This window comes from Microtus oregoni, unplaced genomic scaffold (genome assembly GCF_018167655.1).
Source record: "Microtus oregoni isolate MIOR12 unplaced genomic scaffold, Mior012 000271F_ref0000453, whole genome shotgun sequence".
In the NCBI taxonomy this organism is placed as follows: domain Eukaryota; kingdom Metazoa; phylum Chordata; class Mammalia; order Rodentia; family Cricetidae; genus Microtus; species Microtus oregoni.
The window spans coordinates 61,309-89,008 of NW_024544949.1; the positions used below are offsets into that span (position 1 = coordinate 61,309).

Genomic DNA, 27,700 nt, shown 5'->3' on the forward strand with positions numbered 1-27,700 from the left:
CCAACCTCCCAGATGAGTCCTATTATGAGGATTACTCTTTGGTTGGCAGAACTGAACATGGTGGTTTGCACTTGGGTTCTGGTGGCGCAGGCGCAGGAGCAGCCAGCTGTGGCAGCGCATTAGTTTTGGCGCAAGCGAGCCTATGCTGCAGGGTCACTTTTGGCTGGTCAGGGAAGAAATAATGATATCACCTTCTTCCCCCTCCCCAATCTTTTTTTTTCCCCTTTACAAATTTCCCCCTTTCCCCTTATCTCCTTCCCTTCTCGTCTTCTTTCATTAAACCCTCCTAAGGCATGTTATTTGAAAGCAATTGAGACGCAACCAAACTTTGCAGTAGCTTGGAGTAATCTCGGCTGTGTTTTCAATGCACAAGGGGAGATTTGGCTAGCAATTCATCACTTTGAAAAGGTTAGTCATTAATAATTGATATTTATAAAATGTTTATGTGTACAGAATGTTCTTACTAGAATAAAACAGTAGGCATTTGCTTAAGCAGCTGTGTAATATTGTTTCCTTGATAGTATTGCAGCATTTGCAGGTGGCATATAATATGACAGGTTTTTGAGATTTATATTGAAAATGCTTTTTTATTTATTATAATTTTTTTTCTTTTGAGAGTGGGTTTCACTCTGTATAGAATGGCTTGGAATTTACTTTGTGTCTCAGGTTGGCCTTCAACCTAGTGGCAGTCCTTAAGCCTCCTGAGTGCACAAGTGAACTACCACATCTGGCTTTAAAATGACTCTGTTTTTCCTCAGAGTGAAGCGATAGTACGGCTTATAGAGGGATGTTTGCCACATGAGGGAGAATACTGGAGGGTTCAGAGTATCCTGCTGAAAAAGCTGTTTCCAAGTCTAGAATAGGACACACTGCAGCATTGTCTGGAATAACTTGTCATACCAGAAGGCAAGGAAGTATCTATTCACTTATTCATACACTTGACTTTCTCTTTTTTTCCGAGACAGGGTTTCTCCATGTAGCTTTGGAGCCTGTCCTAGAACTCGCTCTGTAGACCAAGCTGGCCTCCAACTCACAGAGATCTACCTATCTCTGCTTCCCAAGTGCTGGGATTAAAGATGTGTGCCACCACTACCTGGCTATCTTTATTTATTTATTTTTTTTTTAAAAAGGGCCCAATAGCTAAGTAAGGCTTTCAGTTTAACTCTTTAAAGACTCATTTACTTTTATGTGTGTGAGTGGAAGTATGTCTGTCACCATGTGTGTGTGCACTGCAGAGGCACTAGAGCTGGAGTTACAGATTGTGATCCACCATGTGGGTGCTGTGAGCTGAAACAGGGTTGGTTTTTTTTTGGGGGGGGTGTTTCGAGACAGGATTTCTCTGTAGCTTTGGAACCTGCCCTTGGAACTATAGTCTTTGAGAAGCTAACTTAATAGCTAAGGGGTTTAAGAGCATTAGCTGTTGTTCCAGAGGGTCCAGGTTCGATTATCAACACCCACATGGTAGTATATGACCTCTTGTAACTCCAGTTTCAGGGGATCTGAAGCCCTCTCTGTCTTCTGAGGGTACCAAGCACACATGTAAGTAGAAGAGATACATGCAGACAAAACACCCATACATATTAAAAAAAAAAAAAAGTTGAGCTGGTCTTAGTGGCACATGCCTTTAATCCTGCAGAGGCAGGCAGATTTCTATGAGTTCGAATCTACCCTAGTCTACATAGTGAGTTCCAGGACAACCAGAGTCACATAGTGAGACCCTGTCTCTATAAAACAAAAACAAGAAACGAACCAACTAACCAAAAAAAGTTTCTAGGATATGTATGGAGCAGATAGACATGTTAAAAGATAGCTGAGGGGTTTCATCAGCAAAAATGTCAACTATGAGCTGATAGGACACTGATCTGAGTTTTCTTTTCAGCAAGGTGCAGGACTAAAAGATGTAAATTAAATCTGGATGATTGAAAGAGATAGGTACTTCTTTTAGTACATTGCCTACTGCTCTTGTTACATTATTCTAAATAAAGTTGCTTTTATTCTTTTTTTGTTTCTTTTGAGACAGGGTTTCTCTGTAGCTTTGCAGCCTGTCCTGGAACTTGCTTTGTAGACCAGGCTGGCCTTGAACTCACAGAGATCCACCTGTCTCAGCCTCCCAAGTACTGGGATCAAAGACCTGTGCTACCACCACGCAGCTGGCTGCTTTTTTGTTTTTACAATTTTTTTTTTCGAGACAGGGTTTTTCTGCAGCTTTTGGAGCCTGTCCTGGAACTAGCTCTTGTAGATCAGGCTGGCCTTGAACTCACAGAGATCCGCCTGCCTCTGCCTCCCTAGTATTGGGATTAGAGGTGTGCGCCACCACTGCCCGACAAAATTTTGGTGTTTTTTTTTTTTTTTTTCCCCCGAGGCAGGGTTTCTCTGTGGTTTTGGAGCCTGTCCTGGAACTAGCTCTTGTAGACCAGGCTGGTCTTGAACTCACAGAGATCCGCCTGCCTCTGCCTCCTGAGTGCTGGGATTAAAGGCGTGCGCCCCCCCCCCACTGTCCGGCCTACAAAAAGATTCATTTGGCGATGTATTTGTGTACTTGCCTGCACATGTGTGCAGATAACTCATGGAGGCTAGACGAGGGTGTGGGATCCCCTGGCTGGAGTTAATAAGCTCTTGTGTGCCACCTGACATGGGTCATGGGAACCAAACTCAGTTCTCTGAAAGACCAACAAGCATCCTTAACCATTGACCTATCTCCCTATGTTTTCTTTTTTGTAAGCATTTAAAAAAATATCCAGGTGCCACATGACTTTAGTCCAAGCATTCAGAAGGCAGAGGGAATCATCTCTGTGAGTTAAGGTATATGTATAGTCCTGTCTTTAATCCCAGCTCCAGAGAGGAATTTAAAATGGGAGGAGACAGCTCTCACACACAATCTCATTCTGAGATTCCTGGAGGCAGGATTGCCATTTTCAGACTGAGGTAGAGATGAATGCCAGTGGCTGGCTGTTTAGCTTTTTTTTTTTTAATGGTTTTGGAGACAGGGTTTTGCTGTAGTTTTAGAGCCTGCCTTGGAACTAGCTCTTGTAGGCCAGGCTAGCCTTGAACTCACAGAAATATGCCTGCCTCTGCCTCCCAAATGCTGGGATTAAAGGCGTGTGCCACCACCACCTGGCTCTGTTTTGCTTTTCTAATCTTCAGGGTGAACCCTATTAGCACTCTCTCTCTCTCTTTTAAATTAATCATGCTGCAGACAGGGTTTCTTTGAGTAGTCTTGGCTATCCTAGAACTAAGTTCTGTCGACCAGGCTGGCCTCTGAGTACTGGCATTAAAGGCGTGCACCACCACTGCTTGGATTTACTTTTTAATTATGTGTTTGTGTGTGGTTGTGTGTTCGAATGTGCAGGTGCCATTGGAGGCCAGAAAAAAGTGTTGGGTTTCCTGAAGTTATAAGTGATTGTTGAGCCTCCTGCTAGAAATTTAAGAATTGAACTCTGGTCCTCTTAACTTCTGAGCTGTCTCTTCACCCCACTTACATGCCTGTCTCTGCCTCCTTCGTGCTGGTATTAAAGGCACTTGCCACCAAGTCCAGTTCATTTTTTAAGATAATGATAGTGTGGTATGTTTGAGTGAGAAAACATTCTTGTCACCTCCCTAGAATTTATAATTTTTTTTGTTTTTTTTCGAGACAGGGTTTCTCTGTAGCTTTGGTGCCTGTCCCAGAACTAGCTCTTGTAAACCAGGCTGGCCTCGAACTCCCAGAGATCCACCTGCCTCTGCCTCCTGAGTGCTGGGATTAAAGGTGTGTGCCACCACTGCCCGGCTAGAATTTATAATTTTAAATGGGATGAGATGTTTGAGATTTGCTTCAAAATTATCTGGCGGAAAGGGGAGTAGATACATAATAAATGAAAGCCAGCATGATTGTTGAATTTATAAAGATGATGAGCCATGACATGTGTTTGTTGCCTACAAGAAATTTTTAAGAGGGCCAGGTGTGATTTATGCCTATTAATCTTAGCACTTGGGAGGCTGAGGCAGGAGGATTGTTGTGAGTTCTGGGCCACACTGGGCTACAAAGTAAATTCTAGGATAGTAATAGAGTTAGACCTTTCCTCAAAGCAAAAGTTAAAGTTTTCAGGCTAGATATCTATGACTATAGATAATCTAAGCTAAGTGTGTCATGCCTTTATCTGATAGAGACTTGTTTATTATCTATATAAAGAAGTGTTTCTAGGAATTTTTAAAATATTTAAAATTATTACATTTATCTTTTCAGTGTTTTGGTTAAATTTATACTTACCATTCTAGAGGGATATTTTTCTAGAGCTCTTGGTATAGGTATACTAGGCTAGCATTCTACCAATGAGCACCAGACTATCATTTGCTTATTTGGAGAAAGTGTCTCATATATCCCCAGGCTGCCTTCAGACTCACTTTGTAGTTGAAGATGACGTGAACGCCACATCTTCCTACTTCCACCTCCCAACTGCTTGGATTAGAGGCTGTGCCTTGCTTGGCTTAATGTTACAGTTCTAATTACATATCTTAGTAAGGACTTGCTGGGTCGTGTGTTTATGTAACAGAGTTACATACTTAAGAGCTCATTGCTTGTTTCTGCCCCCATCTTTTAGAAATGTTAGCCTGACTGACTGAATAAAATTGGGCCAATCATTAGAAATAGTCTGCTTGTATGCTGCTTCATTCCTTTAATTCCAGCGTTTGGGAGGCAGAGGCAGGTGGATCTTTGAGTTTGAGGCAGCCTGGCCAGAGCTACATAGTGAAACCCTGTTTCAAAGAACAGATAAAAGGGGGCCAGGCCGTGGTGGCGCGCTCACTCAGGAGGCAGAGGCAGAGGCAGAGGCAGAGGCAGAGGCAGAGGCAGAGGCAGAGGCAGAGGCAGGTGAATCCCTTGTGAGTTCGAGGCCAGCCTGGTCTACAAGAGCTAGTTCCAGGATAGCTAGGACTGTTACACAGAGAAGGCCTGTCTCAAAAAACCAACCAACCAACCAAACAAACAAACAGATAAAAGGAAGGAAGTACTGTGCTTAGTTAAGTTGAGTTTATTTTGCTCATGAGGTTTTCCTTTCTTGTGATTCAGGGAATGGAGTCTAGTAGGAAGTGCTTTGTCACTGGGCTACATGCCTAGCCCCTTTCTCCAGTTATTTTGATATTAATGAGGCTTATCGATGAAAGGGAACTAAATGAGGACTGTTTTTAAAAACAAAATGAGTTTTCTAGAAAATGTAATTGGATATCTAAAATGACTAGAATAAAAGCTTAATGAGAAGTTAATCTGACAAAAGCCTTTCTTTTTCTAAGTAACTGTCTTGTAATTTTTAGGCTGTCACCCTTGACCCAAATTTTCTGGATGCTTATATCAATTTAGGAAATGTCTTGAAAGAGGCACGCATTTTTGACAGGTGAGAATGTTCTGTTTGATGAATTTTCTTGTCTTTTCAGAGTTTGAACTAAAATGTGACAACAGCTTCTTGAAGTACATTTTCCTAGAGTATAGTTTTTCCCTCCTGATAGCTGTTTTCTTCTGTTTTACTTATAGATGTTGTTGGCTGACTTTTCCTTGTTGGTTTTCCTGAATGCTTTTATCCTTCCACTTAGTTCTGTTGAAATTTCCTTTATTGTAAACTGTTAGAAATGATGATTACCTTTTGGGCTAAGTTTGTTTTTTTGTTTTTTGTTTTTTTTTGTTTTTGATTCAGAAAGCTAAGTAAAACTTGACTTTAACTGTTTTGTTGAAGAAACTGCTTTTCTAATTGTGTGTGTTTGTGAGAGGGGCTATATGCACATTGGAGTCTATCCAGAAGAAGACATTGGGTGTCCTTCTCAATCCTGTTATTTTGCCACCTTCTGCCTTTGAGGCAGTTTCTCCTGGAGCCTGGGGCTCACATCTGGGCTAGGTTTGCAGTGTAAGCCTCAGTGGTCCTCCTGCCACAGCCCCTCCACCCAGTGTTGAAGTTGCATATATGTACATGACCATTAAGCTTGGTAGATGGGGGCAGGAATCCAAACTCAGGTCCTCATAATTACACACCAAGCACTTTGATCACCGATCAGCTTCCCAGCCCTGTGATTTTAAAATTTTATGTATATGGGTGTTTTGCCTGCATGTATGTCTGTGAACTATGTGCAGAAGTTGGAAGAGGTATCAAATCCTCTAGAATTGGAGTTGCAGATGGCTGTTAGCTACCATTTGGGTTCTAGGATTCAAATCACAGTCTTCTGGAAGAGCTGCCAATGCTCTTGTCCTCTGAGCCATTTTTTCTAGCACTTGACTTTTAACTTTTTTTTTTTAAAGATTTTATTTGTTGTGTATACAATGTTCTGCCTGCATGACAGAAGAGGACACCACATCTTACAGGTAGTTGTGAGCCACCATGTGGTTGCTGGGAATTGAACTCAGGACCTCTGGAAGAACAGCCAGTGCTCTTAACCTCTGAGCCATCTCTCCAGCCCCGACTTTTGACTTTTTTTGTCAAAGGAAAATGTACATCTTGAGTGGGAATAGACAACTGTTTTCCTGTGAAAATGTTTTATAGCCTGGCACTTGGGAGTCTGAAGCAGAAGGACTGCTGTGTGTTCAAGGCCTAACTGGGGTATAGAGCAATACTTTCTCTTAAAAAACTTAACAGGGGCCTGCCTGGCTGTAGTTGCTTTCTCCTGTAATACCAGCTCTTGAGAGGCCAAGGGAAGAAGGGCTTGCTCAGACTTTCAAGCCAGCCTAAGCTATAGGGTAAAACCTTGTCTTAAAAAACAAGTGGCTCAGCCGGGTGGTGGTGGCGCACGTCTTTAATCCCTGTACTCGGGAGGCAGAGGTAGGTGAATCTCTGTGAGTTCGAGGCCAGCCTGGTCTACAAGAGCTAGTTCCAGGACAACCTCTAAAGCTACAGAGAAACCCTGTCTCGAAAAAACAAAAAAACAAAAAACAAAAAAACAAAAAAAAAAAAGTGGCTCTTGGTGGTACACGCCTTTAATCCCAGAGGCAGGTAGGTATCTGAGTTCAAGGCCAGCCTAGTCTATAGCTTGTTCCAGAACAGGTTCCAAAGCTATACAGAGAAACCCTGTCTCGAAAAACCAAACAACAACAAAAACAAACTGAACCACACACTCAAAAGTGGAGGGCCGAGAAATTTGCTCAGTGGTAGCGCCCTTGTTTAGCATGCACGAGGCCCTAGGTTCAGTTCTTGGCACCCCAAAAAATATATTTTATAAAGGTGATATTTTTGTTATGCAGTAAAATATATCATAAGTTAATTGTTATTAGTTAATGGCATTTTTGGTATAGTATATCTGGAATTAATTGTAACAAAATACACATTCAAGTTAGTTGGATTTGGGCAGGTGAGATGGTTCAGTGTGTAAAAGTGCCTGGCATGCAATCATATTGACCTGAATTTGATCCCTGGAACCCGTAGTGGAAGGAGAGAACCAACTTCAGAAAGTTGTTTTCTGGCTTCCACATGTGTACCGTGGTTTTTGCCATTTACCAATCTGTTCATGTCATAGACAAACTTATAATAATAATATATTTAATATTAGTGGCATTTGTGTATATGAGTTTGTATGTTTTTGCTTTTCACAGAGCTGTAGCAGCTTATCTTCGTGCCTTAAGTTTGAGCCCAAATCATGCGGTGGTGCATGGCAATCTGGCTTGTGTGTACTACGAGCAAGGCCTAATAGACTTGGCCATCGATACCTACAGACGAGCTATAGAACTGCAGCCACATTTCCCAGATGCTTACTGCAACCTAGCAAATGCACTCAAAGAGAAGGGCAGCGTAAGGATTTTCAGTCTATTTTTATTTCTTTGTTACATGGTAGAAAAGTCTTCATTGTACATATTAAGTAATATTGGTTTTCTTTGGAGTTTTGGTTGATGGGAAGGAGAATACTGAAAAGTATCCATTTTGTGGTGTATTTACCAGCCATTAGGCTCAAAATGATGCAGTTACTTAAATTACTAGAACATAAGTGGTTTCTCTGATTCTTCTCTGTAGTATCTGAATGATTTGTTTTATTTTCCAGGTTGCTGAAGCAGAAGATTGTTATAACACAGCTCTTCGTCTATGTCCTACCCATGCAGACTCTTTGAATAACCTCGCCAATATCAAACGGGAACAGGGCAATATTGAAGAGGCGGTCCGCCTATATCGCAAAGCATTAGAAGTATGTTGAGTACTGTGACTGGGTGTCTAGCCTGTTTGACGGTAGAGGGAAAGCAATTAAGTTTGCCTGCTGTTCACCTCTTCATTTCCTATGTAAGGTCCTATGACAATGCCAGACGTCCCTACATTGAGTTCATTACTTTGTGCATAGATGAGATCTGGACAAAGCCAATGACTAGTAAACTGAGTAAAGCTATTAAAATGAAGAGCTCAGGTCAGTGTCTAGTGATTGGTAGGTGTGGTAGGAGTTTAGAAAAGAGGCTGCATTACTCAGTGTGAGTAACAGGAAGAGAGGCCTACTTCACATTTCAAATGAACATAGGTATAAAATGGAGGAAGCAGTAGAATTTAAGCTACTAGACCCGAAGAATGAGTAAACTTGGAAAAAGAGTTGTGGGAGATAATTGGGAGATTCTGCTATTTAATGTCAGCCGTGATCGTGACTCTCTAGGTCTTCCCAGAGTTTGCTGCTGCACATTCCAACTTAGCAAGTGTACTGCAACAACAGGGGAAGCTGCAGGAAGCACTGATGCATTATAAGGAAGCCATACGGTAAGAAGTTTATAGCTTCTTTTTTCTATTTTCAGTTTTGAGATTATAGTATAATTACATAATTTCCCCTTCCCTTCCCTGCAAAACCTTCCCATATACTTCTCCTTGCTCTCAAATTCATGACTTCCTCTTCCATTAATTCTTGCGAGATGTATATATATATATTTATTTATTTATATGCAGATATGTTTCTAAACATAATTTGTTATGTATAATGTTACTCAGATGTATATTTTCAGGTCTGACCATTTGGGATTGGATAACCAATTGGTGTACTCTTCCCTGGGGAAGAATATTTCTTCTGCTCTCAGCATTCCTTAGATGCCCTGTAGTTCTTTGTGTTGGACTGAGGCTTGCCCTAATCCACTTCAGCATCCTATCCCCTCCCCTCTTCTCTTCTTCCTCCCCTCTTCTACCCCCTCCCCTTCCCTTCCCTCCCCTCCCCTCCCCTCTGCTCTCTTCTTTCTCTCCTCTCTTCTTTCCTCCCATCCCCCCTTTCCTCTTGTTTTTTGAAACAGGGTTTCTCTGTGTAACAGCCCTAGCTGTCCTGGAACTCACTCTGTAGACCAGGCTGGCCATGAACTCAGATCTGCCTGCCTCTGCCTCCCAAGTGCTGGGATTAAAGGCGTGCGCTGCCACCACCACTTGACAAAAGATTTATTTTGTGTATGTGAGTGCTCTGTTTGCATATCTGGCCTTATGCCAGAAGAGGGCATCAGATTCTACTATAGATGGTTGTGCGCCATCATGTGGTTGCTGGGAATTAAACTCAGGACCTCTGGAAGAGCAGCCAGTGCTCTTAACTCCTGAGCCATCTCTCCAGCCCTCAATGCCTGGTTTCTGTAGTACATGTAGATACCTGCTACAGAGGCTAGAAGAGGGCATTAGCAAACCTTGGAGCTGGAGTAAAGGTAGTTGTGAGCTGCACTATGTAGGTTCTGGAAAAAAAAACTCAGGTCCCCTGGAAGATCAGTCAGTGCTCTTAAGTGTTGAGCTACCTCTAGCCCTTTGTTATTTATTTATTCACTTAGTTATTTTAAATTTTTTTGAGACAGGGTCTCTACATAGCCCTGACTGTCCTAGAACTCACTCGTTCTGTAGACCAGGTTGGCCTAGAACTCACAGAAATCCTTCTACCTCTACCTCCCAAGTACTGGGATTAAAGGTGTGTATAATTTAATGTCCCTATTCATTCATGCATCCATATCCATTCATCTACCCATTGATTCCTTCCTATCTATCTGTCTGTCTGTCTGTCTATTTATTTATTTATTTATTTATTTATTTATTTATTTTTGAGACAGGGTTTGTCTATGTAACAGCCCTGGCTGTCCTGGAACTAGCTCTTGTAGACCAGGCTGTTCTCAAACTCACAGAGATTTGCCTGCCTCTGCTTTCCAGGTGCTGGGATTAAAAGTGCGCCACCACCGCCTGGCTCCTGGTTTACATTATTTAATATATTTTATTTATTTTGTGTTCATGGAAGCAATGTGGGCATATACTGTGGTACCCATGTGAAGGTCAGAGAACAATTTACTGGCATTGTTTCTATCCTTTGTTATAGGTTCTGAAGTTTGAACTCATGTCAGGCTTGATTGCAGGTATCTTTACCTGCTGAGCCATCTCTTTTGTGGTTTAAAATTTTATTGTCATCTTTGAAAAAGATTTGTTTTACTTTTTTTTCTTTTGTTTTTCAAGACGGGGTTTCCTTCTGTGTAGCCCTGGCTGTCCTAGAACTTACTCTGTGGGCTGGAGAGTTGGCTCAGCAGTTAAGAGCATTGCCTGCTCTTCCAAAGGTCCTGAGTTCAATTCCCAGCAACCCCATGGTGGCTCACAACCATCTGTAATGAGGTCTGGTCCCCTCTACTGGCCTGCAGGCATATATGTAGACAGAAAATTATATACAAAATAAATAAATATTTTTTTAAAAAAGAACTTACTCTGTAAAGTAGGCTCACCTTGAACTCAGAGATCTGCCTGTCTCTGCTTTCTGAGTGCTGAGATTAGGCTTATCTTACTTTTAAGTATGTATATAAAATCCCTTCAGAATTCAGAAGGTGTTAGATTCTCTGTAGCTGGACATTGTTGTTGGGAAGAGAACTCAGTTCTAAAAGAATATTAAGAGCTCTTAACTGCTGAGTCTCAACTATTAAATAATGTATTGTTATTTAATAATTTATTCTTATTAATTAATAATTAAAGGTTGGCATTTGGCAGCTGCTGAAATGATTCCCTGCCTTTGGGATTCAAGCTAGGCCTCATGCTTGGTAGGCAAGTACTGTGCCACCAAACCACATTAAACCCCCTCCCTCCTCCAATGCTTTAACAACAACAAGGATTTTACACGAGATAATCAAACCCTTGTCTTTTCCTTCAGAATCAGTCCTACATTTGCTGATGCTTACTCTAATATGGGAAACACTCTAAAGGAGATGCAGGATGTTCAGGGAGCCTTGCAGTGTTATACTCGTGCCATCCAGATTAATCCTGCCTTTGCAGATGCACACAGCAATCTGGCTTCCATTCACAAGGTAATGCTGCTTATTGTGACATGGGCACCTTAGCACTGAAGTTTCATTATAGGAAACTCCTTACAAGCTTGCTTTCTTTCCAGGATTCAGGGAATATCCCAGAAGCAATAGCTTCTTACCGCACAGCTCTGAAACTTAAGCCTGATTTTCCTGATGCCTATTGTAATTTGGCTCATTGCCTACAGGTAAGGAACAATAGTCTAGTGTTTTTCTTTCTGTATTGTTACCACTTTTTAATTTTTATGTGCCATAATAATGCAAGCCTGGCTGGAGATTGTTGTTTTTTAGCAAGTGGAGGTCAGAGGGCAGTTTTCAGGAGTCATTTCTCATAACACGTGGGTCCCAGGCATTAACTCCAATTGTCTGGCTTGCCTTTTATTCTTGTCCTTTATTCACTGAGCCAGCCCCAAGATCATATTTTTAGTAGGTAATCTAACACTTTTAGGAAGTCAAATATTTGCAAAATAAATCCTTTGGTAGGTTTTCTGGGTGATCATTTCTTTTTGCTTCCTCTAGATTGTCTGTGATTGGACAGACTATGATGAGCGAATGAAGAAATTGGTTAGTATTGTAGCTGAGCAGCTAGAGAAGAATAGGCTGCCTTCTGTGCATCCTCATCACAGCATGCTGTACCCTCTTTCTCATGGCTTCAGGAAGGCTATTGCAGAGAGGCATGGGAATCTCTGCTTGGATAAGGTGACTTGTCCTTTCATTTTTTTCTGTTATAAACTCAAATGCAAATAAATAAAAACATTGTACAAATCAAACGTACAGTATGGTTTTGCCAATCAGCATGTGGTCAACATCACCCAAGTTAAGAAATAAAGCTTTCTTAGCTATTCCAGAAGTCACTTTCTAATGTGTCCTGTCTTCAACTGAACTCCCTTCAATCCAAAGGATGGGGACTTTTATTTCTTCTTTTTCCCCCTGAAATAGGGTTTCTCTGTAGCTTTGAAGCTTGTCCTGGAACTATCTCTGTAGACCAGGTTGGTCTTGAACTCACAGAGATCCGCCTGCCTCTGCTTCCCAAGCGCTGGGATTAAAGGCATGTATCACCACTGCCTGGAGAGACTTTTCATTTCAAACTCTGAACAAGTTTAATAGTGGTATTTTTCTTAAGGTGAAACTCACAGCTACACATGATGATGCAAACCTATAATTCCAGTTGAGATTATAAATCTATAATCTCAACAAAAACCTCCACCTAATACGAACATCTAAAAACCAAACTAAACGCAACAACAACAAAAGCCCCAATAGGGTTTAAATACAGAGTGTATGGTATTATATACTCAACTTTCAGAATTAGAATATGAATTGATAGAGTTTGGGGTCTGTTTTAGGAAACAGTGGTAAATTAAGATTTCTTTTTGTAAATATTTATTTATTTATTATGTATACAGTATTCTGTCTGCGTGTATGCCCACATGCCAGAAGAGGGCACCAGACCTCATTACAGATGGTTGTGAGCCACCATGTGGTTGCTGGGAATTAAACTCGGGACCTTTGGAAGAGCATGCAATGCTCTTAACCGCTGAGCCATCTCGCCAGCCCTCCTCTTCCTCCTCCTCCTCCTCCTCCTCCTCCTCCTCCTCCTCCTCCTCCTTTTTAAATACAAAAATGCTTCTTTGTCGAATTTCCTAAAATAATCATACTCTATCCATATTTCATGTTGGAGTCTGTTCAGGCATATTTTCTACACTTCAGGTCAGATATGAAGCATGAGCACTATGCAGCCACCATACACAGCTGTTTACCTTCGAAGGCGCCATTAAACTGGCCACATAAGTGAAGTTTGCTGTCTAAAGTTTTTGGTTTTTCGAGACAGGGTTTCTCTGTAGCTTTGGAGCCTATCCTGGAACTAGCTCTTGTAGACCAGGCTGGCCTTGAACTCACAGAGATCCGCCTGCCTCTGCCCCCCGAGTGCTGGGACTAAAGGTGTGTGCCACCACTGCCCGGCCACTAAAGTTTTTTCATAATTATGGGTCTATATGATTTTAGATTCTACTTTCATTTATTTCACTTAAATTTTTTTTTTGAGGCAGGTCTTATGTATATCAGGTTGGCCTTAAAACTCTCTATGTAGCTGGGGATTACCTTGAACTTCTGATCCCTTTTGCTTCCACCTCCCAATTGCAGGGGTCACAAGAGTGCACCAACATGTCCATTTATTTTTTGTTGTTTGTTCTGTTTTGATCACTATGTCAGACTGGCTTTCCTGTAACTCAGTGCATAGACCAGGCTGACTTCAAACTCAGCCTTCAAACTATGCCTCACCTCCTAATGATTGGGATCAATGATGGTACTATCATGCCTGTTCTTTATGTAGTTCTGGGGACAGAACCCTTAGGGCATTATACACGCTAGTCAAAACACACTACTAATCACAAGTCCCTGTTATCGGTTTTTTTCTTTTAGATAAAAATTTGCACATGACTTGACTTTGTTAACGACCATTGTATTCTGTTGGTAGATTAATGTCCTTCATAAACCACCATATGAGCATCCAAAAGACTTGAAGCTCAGTGATGGCCGGTTGCGTGTAGGGTATGTGAGTTCTGACTTTGGGAATCACCCTACTTCTCACCTTATGCAGTCTATTCCAGGCATGCACAATCCTGATAAATTTGAGGTAAGAGTAGGTTCTGGTGACTTTCTTCTGTCATCTTTGATGTTAAGCCCAGTGTTTTGAGAGGCTTGGAGCCAAGGTTATTAAGTATGCCCTCCTCTGTCTTTTAGGTGTTCTGTTATGCCCTGAGCCCAGATGACGGTACAAACTTCCGAGTGAAGGTCATGGCAGAAGCCAATCATTTCATTGATCTTTCTCAGGTAGGCAAAACACAGATCCTTTTCTTCAGATTTTAAGATTTCATAATTAAGTATATGTGTTTGGTATGGTATGTGGGGATGTGCCTGTATGAAGACAGGTGCCCAAGGAGGCCAGAAGAGAGGGTGTCAGATCGCCCAGACATGGAGTTACAGGGTGTCACATGGGTGCTGGAGCAAATGCAGGTCCTCTGCAAGCACAGCAAGTGCCTTTATGTTTTAAATTTTGAGTAAATTTGAAAAAGAAAAACCCTTTTGGTACAAAGTGGGTTTTTTTTTGTATTAGGAGTTGAATGGAGGGTCTCATGTTTGTAGTTTTTGATGATGGGTATTAAAAGGAGTAACTACTGTATTTGGGCAATTTGCCCTTGTTTCCTTGGTCATTTACATTTTTATTTGGCATGACTTTTAAGTTGTACATAAAATAGAAATGTGATATAACTCTGTTTGATATATAACTTTTCTAGATACTTTTAATACATACTGAACAAAATCAAGAAGGGTAAATGGCTAAATAGCTAGTTTAAGGACAGACTAGGCTATGTGAGACCGCCCCCATCTCATTTTTTTAAAGGAGGGGGCTGCAGCAAAAAGCCCATCTATTTTTGAGTTTTTGCATTTGTGTGTGTGTATGGTCTTTTTGTTTTATTCTTTTGTAATTCACAAAGTGGGCCTTGAACTTTTGTTAATCCTCCTGCTTCAGCCACCATACCCTACTGGTTGTTTGTCTTTGTTTCTATTTTTTTTCCTCTGTAAATTTTATGATGAGTCAAAGTTGAAACCTATGGGAGAATTAAATTTGCTATGGGTTCTGTTAGTCACATATTTAGACATGAATATGAATAAGTGTGTTTGCATGTAGACACACATCTAAATGTAAATAATGGGATTGGGGACATAGCTCAGTTGGTACAGGGCTTGTCTATTATACACAAAACTCTGGGTTTGATTCTTAGTACTGTATAAACTGGGTGTTGTGACTCATACCTATAATCTCACCATTTTGGAGGTGGAGACAGAGACAGAAGGATCAGGGTTAAAGGTCATCCTTGGCTACGTAGAGTTCAAGGTCTGCCTGGGCTAGAGACCCTGTTTCAAAAACAAGGCTAGGGATGGTGTAGCTCCTAGCAGGTAGATCTGAGTTTGAGGCCAGCCTGATATACTTAGCAGTTCCGGGCCAGGCAGAGCTACATAGGGAGACCCTGTTTCAAATAACCAATAAATAACTAACTGAATGAGTAAATAATAGACATTTTCTTAGATGGGTTGGGAGAGTTATCTCATTTAATAAAGTTTGCATACCAGTATCTTTTGTAGCATGGTTACTACTTCAAAAATATGTCTGGTCTGCTTTTGATTTTTGAGACAGAGTCTCACGGTACCCCAGGCTGGCCTTCTTACTGTGAGCAGTCTCATACACTTCTGGTACATACTAACTAGGGCAGTATTCTACCCAGTGAGCTGCATTTCCAGCTTTGATTTTTATTTTTCTGAGGCAAAACTTTAACTATGTGATCAGAACTGCCTGTAAACTCCCAGTGTAGCCTAGGCTAGCCTTGAACTCAGCCTTCTTAGTGCTAGAATTGCAAATGAGAGATATCTTGAACGACTCTTCCCTCATCTATCTGCCTGCCTATCTATCTATCTATCTATCTAGCCATCTATTGATTGATTTGGCAGGCTCACTATGTGTTCCTGGTTCGTTTGGGACTATCTGTGTAGACCTCTGAAACTGTCCTGGAATTTACAGAGATCCTTGGGATTAAAGGAGTGAGCCACCACGACCTGGCTTTGAATGTTTTTGATAGATTTATCTTTATGTGTGTTATGTTTGTTTATATGTGCACCATATATGTACATTATGTTTGTGCCTGGTGCTTTTGGAGGTCAAAAGGAGTTGGATGCCCTGGAGTTACAAATGGTTGTTAACCATGTAGGTGCTGAGTTCTACATGTAGTCAGTCCTTCAGTGCTCTTGAGCACTAAGCCATCTCTCTAGCCCTGTACCCCTTTTTTGCTATAGGGTCTCACTAGGTAGTCAATCTAGTCTTCAGATGCTAGGATTATAGGCACCTGTCGCTGTATTTTTTTCCATTTTTGGCATGTGTGTATGTGTATTGTGATTAGTGTACATGTAGGTGTACTTGCAGGTTCATATGTTGCTCAGAGTAGGATGTTGGATATCTTTGGCTTCTTTTCTCTTTCTTTCTTTCTTTCTTTCTTTCTTTCTTTCTTTCTTTCTTCCTCCTCCTCCTCCTCCTCCTCCTCCTCCTCCTCCTCCTCCTCCTCGTCTTCTTCTTCTTCTTTTTTTCTGAGACAGGGTATCTTCATAGCCCTGGCTGGCTGTTCTGAAGGTCAGCTAAACTCACTGTGTAGATTGGCCTCCAAGTAAGCTCTCTCTGCCTCCCAGATTGTGGGATTAAAGGTGTGTGCCTTCCTACCCAGCCAACTGTGGAGATCTTGCTCCTCCACTCTTGGCCTTATTTTCTCAAGACTGAAACTGACTCATCTTCCTGTCTCCAACCCCCACAGACCTGAGCTGAGGTTCCAGGTGCACATGTGTGGTCATATGTGGCTTTTTATGTGGGTGCTGGAATCCAGACTTAGGTCCTCTTACTCACTGAGTCATCTCTCATCTTATTTATACTGTTTCTCATTGAGATTATAGAGTATCAAACATCTAGTAATTGTTGTGATTGATTTGAGACAGAATCTGTTTAGCTCTGGCTAGTGGAAACTCATGATTTTGTCTCAGGTTTCCTGAATCCTTGCCTTCAAGTCTTGTAACAAATATGCTTAGCCTCTTGTTCATCTTTGAAGGCCCATTTAAAATACTCGCTCCCTTCTGTAACCCTGTTACTAATCCATCCAATTTAGAAGGAAAGTCTGCTTCCTTTATTGTTGAGACAGGGTCTCATGTAGCTGATGTTGTTGTTTAACTGATCTTTCTACTTCTACCTCCCAAGTGCTGGGATTATGAGAGTGAGCCACTATACCCAGTTTATTCACCTCTTTTGCATCTAGGTCTGAATTCTGTTTAATCCTATTAAAACCAATCGAATTAATCTTGAGATTCTACATAGTTCTTACTGTTTATCCTGTAGATTCCATGCAATGGAAAAGCAGCTGACCGCATTCACCAAGATGGAATTCACATCCTTGTAAATATGAATGGGTATACCAAGGGGGCTCGAAATGAGCTCTTTGCTCTCAGGCCAGCTCCTATTCAGGTAAGAGAATAATCATTCACAATGTTTATTGTACTAAAAAGACAGTGGTTTTTGGTTTTCTTCCATCTGGCTAACTACCCTTGAAAACAACAGGATAGACATTCTTGAGTGTTCTTGTATGTACTAGGATAGTTTTTTGGGTGTAGACCCAGTGCCCACAGGTAAAATGTCAATGGAGACTAGCATTTCATGGTTTTATAATAAATAGCTCCTTTGTCTAATATATTTGAAGAACACCTTACCACTTACAGGGTTAGTCTGAAAAGCTGCTGGATTGCTCTTGGCCAAAGAAGTCAGCCTCCTTTATATATGTACATAAGTGATTTGGGAGCCTTTAGATGAAGATCCTCTTTTGAAAAACTGGAATAATTTGGTAGGTTTACAGATGGATAAAAGTTCTTAGTTTTCGGTCTGATTGTTTTTTAGGCAATGTGGCTGGGATACCCTGGGACTAGTGGTGCACTGTTTATGGATTATATCATCACTGATCAGGAAACTTCCCCAGCTGAAGTTGCAGAACAGTATTCTGAGAAACTGGCTTACATGCCTCATACTTTTTTTATTGGTGATCATGCTAATATGTTCCCTCACCTGAAGGTAGGCAGAAAATAATGCTATGGGGTTAATTCATTTTTCCCCTTGGATTGTCCATATGCACCCTGACAGGCATGTCAACTTTTCTTCCATTAGAAAAAAGTAGTCATCGATTTTAAATCCAATGGGCACATTTACGACAATCGGATAGTTCTGAATGGCATCGATCTCAAAGCATTTCTTGATAGTCTACCAGATGTGAAGATTGTCAAGGTCAGAACCCAGTCGGCATTTGTTACTGAAATGAACTAAATTTGTTAATTTTTTCTTATAATGCATTTCTGTTTGGATTTTGTTTTCAGATGAAATGTCCTGATGGAGGTGACAATGTAGACAGCAGTAACACAGCTCTTAATATGCCTGTCATTCCCATGAATACAATTGCAGAAGCAGTTATTGAAATGATTAACAGAGGACAGATTCAGATAACAATTAATGGATTCAGTATTAGCAATGGACTGGCAACTACACAGGTGGGAAAGACCTTAACTATGTGCCACCATCCATACATCATTTCCTTGAAGCCTTATAACCACTCTATTCTACAGAGGAGGAAATAAGCTTCTTGGAAACTTGCTCTTGTAGCTGTGTCTGGTCTTGAAAGTCATTCGGCTTCAACCATCAGGCTCCTTAGTGAGTGCCTACTGTGCTAATGCTTGTTTTTGCCTGTCTGTGCCTTTATTCTCTTACCTCTAGGCACCATATGGTTGCTTGCTTCTGTAAACTCACCCTTTTCCTGGCCAAATCCTGCCTCGCCTTTCAGTTCAGATAGTTCTTATGGGAACCAGTTACTGAACTGATCTTTTGCCTCTCTTTCCATACTCATTGGTACTTGTCTCCTGTGCTTCTGTTGTTTTGGGGTATATTGTTACATTCAGCATAGTGCAGTGTAATGTTTGTATTTGTATCCTTCAGCAAATGGAATTACTTTAGAACTCATGTCTTAGCCCCAATAATATAGTATGCATTCAGAGAGAGAGAGAGAGAGAGAGAGAGAGAGAGAGAGAGAGAGAGAGATGCATACTGGAAGAGGCAAATACATAGGGCAGGAATCTTAGACTTCTTAGGTGCTGACAACATTATTGAGATGTCCATACTCATGTAACAGCATAAGGCAGTCTTCAACAAGTATGGGATTTGCAAATAAAACTGTAGTTGAAGGACTTGACCATCAGTGTAAGGGGGAGTCTTGAGTCTTGGGGAGAAGAGACCCTTTGGGGAGGAGTAATTGAAATTTGCCTTGGAGAGAGGATATGATTTGGAGAAGAGCATTTATTTCATCCATGAAGAACAGAGTAAAAAAAAGCAGAAGCTTTACTGTTGGTTATGGGGTTTTTAGTACTTGTTGTTGTTGTTGTTGTTGTTTTATGAGACAAGAGTTTTTCTTTGGAGCCCTGGCTGTCCTGGAACTCTATAGAATAAACTGACCCTGGGCTGAGAAATTTACCTGCCTCTGCCTTCTAAGTGCTGGCATTAAAGGCTACCACCACTAGCCATGAAACAGGATCTGGCTATGTAACCCAGGCTGTTCTCAAACTTGGCAGCGCCCCCCCCCTTTTTTTTTGGTTTTTCAAGACAGGGTTTCTGCATAGTTTTTGGAGCCTGTCCTAGAACTAGCTTGTGTAGACCAGGCTGGCCTCGAACTCACAGAGATCTGCCTGCTCTGCTTCCTGAGTGCTGGGATTAAAGGTGTGCTCCACCACTGCCCGGCCTGGCCTCTTTTCATAGGGCAGTTACTCTTAAGTCAAAGTAATGGTGTAACTTTTTATGTCTTAAAAGTAAACTATAGGGCTGGAGAGATGGCTCAGTGGTTAAGAGCACCGCCTACTTGTCTAAAGGTCCTAAGTTCAATTCCCAGCAACAACATAATGGCTTACAATCATCTGTAATGAAATCTGGTGCCCCCTTCTGGTCTGCAGGCATACATGTAGGCAGAATACTGTATACGCAATAAGTAAGTAAATAAATAAATAAATCTTTTTTTAAAAAAGTAAACTATATAAAAATATTTTCTCATTACAGTTCAGGGACAGAAGTTAAAATCTTTATACCATTTTATATATTTTGAATTGATTCTTTTTCTAAAAAAATATTTTATGTGTATCGATATTGCCTGAACATATGTCTGTACTATGTGCGTGCCTTGTGCCTAGGGAGGCCAGAAGACAGCATCAGGTCTTCTGGAACTAGAATTATAGATGCTTGCGAGCTGCCCACCATATGGGTGCTGAAGCTCTAACCTAGGTCTTCTGGAAGAACAGCTAGTGTTCTTACAGAACTGAGCCATCTCTAGCTAGCTCACTGACTCATGGCACTCTTTTTATTCTCTCTCTCTGCATCTGTCTCTTACTATGTTGCCCTGGCTAGCCATGAATTATGTTAAACCAGGCTGTCCTCAGAGTCATAAGAAATCTGTCTGCCTACAAATTTGATGCCAGCCTGGTCTACATAGCAAGTTCCAGGTTAGCCAAAGCTACATAGTGAGACCCTGTCTTAAACAAACAAGCAAACAAAAACAAAAAAACAGGCCAGGCATAGGGACACACACAACACTCTAATCTTAGCATTTGGGAAGTCTTACTGTTGACTGAAGCCTGTACATAGTGTGAGGCCTTCCTGGACGTGTGTGTGTGTTGGATGAAACCCCAGGACCTTGTGCATTCCAGATAAACACTCTGCCATGTAGATATACTCCCATTTCTTGGCTTGTTGGGGTAGGGCTTTCATATAGCCCAGGCTAGCCTCAAATCTTGATCTCTGAGCCTTCTTCCCCCATCTCCTGAGTACTAGAATTATAATTGGGTACTGCTGTGCCTTGGTTTATGCAACACTTGAATCAAAACCAGGGCTTCTTACATCTTGACCAGCTGAACCACATCTGCAATTCCCTTTGGCCAGTGCTAACTCTAAATTTAATCATGTTCTTTTTGTTATTCTAGATCAATAATAAAGCTGCAACTGGAGAGGAGGTTCCCCGTACCATTATTGTAACCACCCGTTCCCAGTACGGGCTACCAGAAGATGCCATTGTGTACTGTAACTTTAATCAGTTATATAAAATTGACCCTTCTACCCTGCAGATGTGGGCAAATGTGAGTATGTGTAGATTTGTTATTAATTAATGCGTATTGATGAGTAAAGATTATGTATTTGGGCTACCTTGCTGAAGCTTCTTTCATTTATGGACTATTATGCTCATTTCTTAGCTCCAAAAGTTGTGACATTTTCAGCTGTTTTAAATCATTTTTATTTTTTGAGATTATAATATAACCAATATAATTTCCCCCCCCCCCTTTCTTCTCTCCCATGTTCCCCAGGTCCAGTCCCTTTTCTCTTTTTCAAATTCACAGCTTTCTTTTCCTTAGTTGTTGTTTGCTTGCTTGTTTGTTTCTCTTTCTTTCTTTCTTTCTTTCTTTCTTTCTTTCTTTCGAGAGGTTTCTCTGTAGCAGCCCTAACTGTCCTGGAACTAGTTCTTTTTTTTTATTTATTGTTTTTTTTTAAATTTATTTATTTATTAAAGATTTCTGCCTCCTCCCCGCCACCGCCTCCCATTTCCCTCCCCCTCCCCCAATCAAGTCCCCCTCCCTTGTCAGCCCAAAGAGCAATCAGGGTTCCCTGACCTGTGGGAAGTCCAAGGACCACCCACCTCCATCCAGGTCTAGTAAGGTGAGCATCCCAACTTCCTAGACTCCCACAAAGCCAGTACGTGCAGTAGGATCAAAAACCTATTGCCATTGTTCTTGAGTTCTCAGTAGTCCTCATTGCTGAAACTAGTTCTTGTAGACCAGACTGGCCTCGAACTCAAGAGATCCACCTGCCTCTGCCTTCTGAGTGCTGGGATTAAAGGCGTGCACCACCACCGCCCAGTGCTTCTTTTTTAGTAGTAGTAATTGTTAATGGTGTGTGTATTCATGTGTATTCCTAAATATATAAATGAAATCCACTCATTCTGTATAATGCTACTTGTATTGTTTTTGAGATGAGGTCTCAATGTATCCCAGGCTGGCCTTGTTACATAGCAGAGAATAATACTGAACTTCTGTTCATTCTTGTACTTCCCAAGTACGGGGATAACACAGGTTTGCCACCACATCTGGTTATGTGGTGCTAGAAAGTAATCCAGGGCTGCCTTCATGCTAGACAAATAACTCTACCAGCTGAGCTATGTCCACAGTCATCTTCAGTTTTGATTTTACCTACTGTTGTTGTATTTTCCTCCAGTGTGTGGGGATCAAGGTCAGGGTGTGATACACAGTAGGCAAGCTCTGTACCAGTGAGCTGTATCCCCAGTCTTTTGGTGTATTTATTTTCATTTTTGAAGACAGTGTCTCTATATAGCCCTGAATGTTCTAGAACTCACTATGTAGTCCAGGCTGGCTTCAAACTTAGATCACCTGCTCTGCCTCTTGAGTTCTAGGTTTAAAGTTGTGTACCACCAAGCCTGGTTTCAGTCTTGTGTTTTTTTTAAAAATTTCATGCAATAAACATTTATTTGTTTATTCAAAGTGTTTTGTCCAAACCTGATGTCATCGAACTTTTTCTTCTTAAAGAGTTAGTAAATGAAATTTTCAGTTTTTTAATAAGTAATCTAGTCATCTCTCCTTTTTATTTATAGTATATATATAATGAAAACACTTAGATATTATATAAATTAACCCATGGCTTAGCATATCAAATTTTATTTCTAAACACTGGCTGTATGCCATACTTGGTTTTCAGGCCATAGTTTCCTAACCCCTGGCCTGAACTGATAGCAAAACTTGCTGTGTGGACATCCATATTTAACATCCTTGCAATTCTATGACATTAACCAGGAAAGAATTGGTCAATAGCCCTATTTTGCAATCAGCTCATGAGCCTGGTTTGTAGAAGTGCAATACTGAGTGTATGCGGCCAGCTGGCCCTGAGTTTGTATAACTGAAATGCTATATTTTACCTTAATGTTGTTAGAAAGAAATCATTCCTTGCTTGATCCCCCCCTCCCCATATCTGTTCTATTTGTTTGAAAGGGAAGGGTAATGTAGAAAGAGAGGAAGTGGATGAGTAAGCCTCTATTTTCCCTGAATCCTCGCTTTAGCCAAAACTTACCTAACAGTAGGCTAGTTTTACTTTTTAAAAAATTCTGCTTATGAATATTCCTGCATCTCAATATAGAGATACTAAAGTGTTTAAAAAAAACAAGGAGTTGCTTCCAAGAGTGTTAGATAAATGTATGTACATTGTATGTTTAAAAATGTGAAATAGTCTGAATTTGGAAATTTGTCTATTCTCAAATTTTTCAGAGAAGGAAGTGTGAAGTTCTGTGATATGTTGAATAAATGCACTTCTGAATCAGGAGTAGGTAAACTGGTCTGGAGGCCAAATCCACTGCTTGGCTCGTTGCTTGGTACTTTTTGATGCTGGGGTGGAACCCAGGTCCTTGCACATGCTAGGCAAGTACTCTACCGTTGAGGTACATTCCCAGCCTCTCATTGCTTATTTTTTTTTTTTTTTGATTTTTCGAGACAGGGTTTCTCCGTAGCTTTTGGTTCCTGTCCTGGAACTAGCTCTTGTAGACCAGGCTGGCCTCGAACTCACAGAGATCCGCCTGCCTCTGCCTCCCGAGTGCTGGGATTAAAGGCGTGCGCCACCACCGCCCGGCTCATTGCTTATTTTTATAAATAAAACTTTGACACATGGCCACATACATGTGTTTATACACTTACTATCTATGGCTGCTTTCAAGCTACAAAACAGGCAGTGACTAAAAAGCCAGTACTATTTTCTCCCTGGTCATTTATAGAAGTTTATGCTGCCTTCTGGTTGACATTAGGCAATTTGGGCAAATTTTCAAGTTACTCTTGTAATGTGGTGAGGTGGGGGATTTAAAATTTGAAGTACTGTGTATGGTAAAATGTGCCGGTACTTCAAGCTACTCTGGAGGCTGAGATATGAGAGTTGCTAGAGTCTATGAGTTTGTGGCCAGCCTGGAAAACTTAATGAGACCCTGTTCCTTAAAAACAAAAATAGGAGTAGAGGCTTACAGAGCCTCAGCGCTCCCTGGTGGCTACTTGCAGAGGGAGAGTTCTTTTCTGTGGTGGGCATTTGCCCATCCTCCAGTAACTCACCTCACCCATTTTCATGCAAGCAATCCCAACTAATTTCAGTGGATCATAAACACAAAATAACAACGGTAAAGGTGAAGGTAAGAGGGGTTCAGTAAAAATGGAAGGGGTGAATAGTGGAGGGTGGAAATGACTCTTTCCAAAAATATATAATGGAATTGTCAAAAGATTTTTTTTAAGAAATGTAAGTTAAAAAAGCAAACATAAAGACACCCACATTCCCATCTTTAACAAAGACCACTTCCTATATTAGTTCCTGCCTCAGATTGTACCCGTTAGTAACTTGACTTTTGTCTTCTAATTCTTTTCTCTGTCCTCAAACTCTCTGGGGACAGCTAAGAGAAAAGAAGTAACTCAGATGATTTAATTCATCTTTTTAAAGAAAAGACCTAGGTCCCAAACAGGCTTCTTCACTTGTTTATGGCAGAGTCTTCTTGAATTTAGAAACCTTAGAAACCTCCTGCTTCAGTTCTGCCAGGATCATAGGTATGTGCCACAATGCCCAGATTAGGTGGTGTTGGGGGTCAGTCACACTTTCTGAGTGGTTTTGGGAAAGGGCAGATGTGCTATTAATCTTTTCTTTTTCCTTTTCTTTTTTTTTTTTAGATTCTGAAACGTGTACCTAATAGCGTGCTTTGGCTGTTGCGTTTTCCAGCAGTAGGAGAACCCAATATTCAACAATATGCACAAAATATGGGTCTTCCCCAGAATCGTATCATTTTTTCACCTGTGGCTCCGAAAGAGGAGCATGTCAGAAGAGGTCAGCTGGCTGATGTCTGTCTGGACACTCCCTTATGTAATGGACACACCACAGGAATGGATGTTCTCTGGGCAGGAACACCCATGGTGACTATGCCAGGTAAGTGGCTGACAAATCACTGAATCCTTCTTTATTCGTTAACATTTTTCTTTTGGGTCGAGGGGTACTTGAAGGTGAAATTTTTTTTTGAAGGTGAAATTATATGTATTAGAAGTAATTAAGGCAGAATAATAGAAAATGGGACTTACTCAAGCCTGAATACTTGACACCATCCTCCTCGTCTTGTACTGTGTAGATACTTAAATGCAATTACCAATGATGACTATGTGACCTATAGTTCTAAGATGAGCAATTAGTATTTTTACCTTCTAGGAGAGACTCTCGCCTCTCGAGTTGCGGCTTCTCAGCTCACTTGCCTAGGATGTCTTGAGCTCATTGCTAAAAGCAGACAAGAATATGAAGACATAGCTGTGAAACTAGGAACTGATCTAGAATAGTAAGTAAACTGCCAGGAACAAACTATATGTGAAAATGTGACAAAATAAAGTCATAAATTAAGGATGATATAAAATAGATGAATTAAGTTGTATGCTCTATGGATAGAAGGGGACATAATCTAAACTCTCAAGTAATCACTAGACTTTAATAAAGAACTTTCAAAGCATCAGATGTTTTAGCCTAGTATCCATTTCTTCATAGTATTTTAAAAAACCACCACCAACAACAAAAATCACAAAAAAAGCTTAGTTGACTGAAAATGAGTGGAAATTAGAGGGATCATGCTAAGGTAAATGGAGCTTCGCCCATTCAATGAAATAGTGTTTCTAATTTGTCCCTTTGTTTTATGGTGTTTGTTTAAAGCATTAATTTTTTTTTCTGTGTGGTATAGGTGCATGCCTTTAGTCCTAACACTTGGGAGGAAGAGACAGGCGATCTGAGTTCAAGGCCAGCTGTTGTCCTCTGGGCTTTACATGCACACACAAACACAAGCATATATACCCAAATACACATAGTCCATAGGGTCTTTTTGTTTTGTTTTTTTGAAAGGAAGCATTGATAGTACTATGAATACATTTGAGTAGAGCCTAATCAATGGACAGCCAACTTTCACTTTCAATATATTTCCTTTTTTTGTTTGTTTATTTGCTTTTTGTTTTTTGTGACAGCTCTAGCTGTCCTGGAACTAGCTCTTGTAGAGCAGACTGGCCTCAAACTCACAGAAATCCACCTGCCTCTGCCTCCCAAGTTCGGGGATTAAAGGCGTGTGCCACCACCCAGCTCAGTATATTTCTGATGATATGTTAAAATCCATGACAGAAATCAACTTGGAGAGGAAAGGGTTTATTTGCCTTACATATCCATATCACAGTTCATCATGAATGGATGCCATGACAAGAACCTGGAAGCAAGAATTGAAGTGCAGAAATGGAGGAACACTGCTAGTTGGCTTGATCCCCCTAGTTTGCTAGAGGTGGTACTGGCCATATTGGCCTGGGTCATTAATCAAGAATCAAGAAAATGACCTACAGACATGCCCATAGACCATTCTTATGAATACTTGAGGTTCCCTCTTCCCAGATATGTGTGTCAAGTTGCTAGGCCAAGCAGAAAAAAATTTTTTTATATTATTATGCCACAAAAATGACTATAGAATCTAGTTCTGAGTTTTTGTTCTGATTTGTAAAATAGGTTCTCTTTGTTTTTATTACCTAGCCTGAAGAAAATTCGTGGCAAAGTCTGGAAACAGAGAATATCTAGTCCTCTGTTCAACACCAAACAGTACACAATGGAATTAGAGCGGCTCTATCTGCAGATGTGGGAGCATTATGCAGCCGGCAACAAACCTGACCACATGATTAAGCCTGTTGAAGTCACTGAGTCAGCCTGAATAAAAGACTGCGCACGGGAGAATTACCCCTATACCTGAGCCTCAACCTTCTGGGGGAAAGGGAACTAGATAACATGCTTTGTACTTATCTGTACAGTACCTTGTTGCAGATGGATGATATATAACGATAATAGAATAGCACAGCCAGACTTGCTTCCTGCATGATAGGGAGATACAAGAGATAAGAAACTGCTACTCCACAAGGAATCTCTGTAGAGTTTTGCAGTAAGCAGGTGGTGCAGAGGTCTGGAAGGTCTGGTCTCCCTTGGTCTTCCATGGGATGCTTAATGTGGAGGGAGATAGAGATTGACCAGCCATTTCGTGATTCCATGGATAGATTGAGTCTTCTGATCCTTTTTTCCTTTATATTTTGGGTATTGGAGCTTTTAAAAATGTTTGCTTTCAGGTATTTTTACTTACGTGAAGTGATCTTGATTCTTCTGAGATAAGGTTTTAAACTAAAATGTTGCTTCCTGTTTTAGTGTCTGAACTCTGACAGGGTGACAGGGACCGTGCTGGTGTAGTCTTTTTATAGGTTTTATAAACCATTTGAGCCTATATCAGTCGTTTTAGTTAGTGTCTGACCTAATGCTTGATACTGTCAGTGCTTTGTTGATTTAGACAGTGACTTAGGATTTTTTCAGCCTCTTTCCCATTTCTTTTCCCCCACTTCCTTTAAATTCTCCTGTGAGTGCTAACAAAACTAAGTCTTGTTTCAAACATCCCAGAGTGTTTCTCTTAAGCACGCCATCTGGTGCCAAATGAAAATTCTTAAGGAGTGAATATTAATCATGAAGGGCACAGTTGTGGTACTGTTATTGATAATAATGTAGATTTTTTTTGCCTGATTTTTAGCTATTTCACCAGTGTTTAAGCCCTTGACTGCCCCTCCTATGCTGCTTCCAAAAGTGTTAGTGTGTGATGAGATTTTTACTTTCCTTTCTAAAGTTTGTTTGTTTTTTAAAGTGAGTCCTGTTCTTCCTATTTCTTTCAGCAGAAATGAAATTCCAGGTAAGTATAAGTATTCAAATATTTGATTAGTAAGTTGCAGTTATTTCTGTATATTAAATACTGTTCACTGACAGATTTT

At 40.8% G+C, this 27,700-nt stretch overlaps 1 protein-coding gene across 1 annotated transcript; it reads left to right on the forward strand.

The window, feature by feature from the left end:
• On the forward strand, window positions 1-26,917 carry LOC121445682 (UDP-N-acetylglucosamine--peptide N-acetylglucosaminyltransferase 110 kDa subunit-like). Its single transcript, XM_041647832.1, is given in 19 exon segments — window positions 1-200; window positions 203-408; window positions 5,287-5,366; window positions 7,544-7,739; window positions 7,987-8,127; window positions 8,578-8,678; window positions 11,056-11,209; window positions 11,293-11,394; window positions 11,726-11,905; window positions 13,683-13,841; window positions 13,949-14,038; window positions 17,139-17,264; window positions 17,691-17,861; window positions 17,955-18,071; window positions 18,161-18,331; window positions 20,798-20,950; window positions 24,569-24,821; window positions 25,095-25,218; window positions 26,436-26,917. Coding segments are annotated over 19 exon segments (2,757 nt in total). The 5' UTR covers window positions 1-142; the 3' UTR covers window positions 26,611-26,917.
• The last annotated feature ends 783 nt before the right edge of the window (window positions 26,918-27,700 follow it).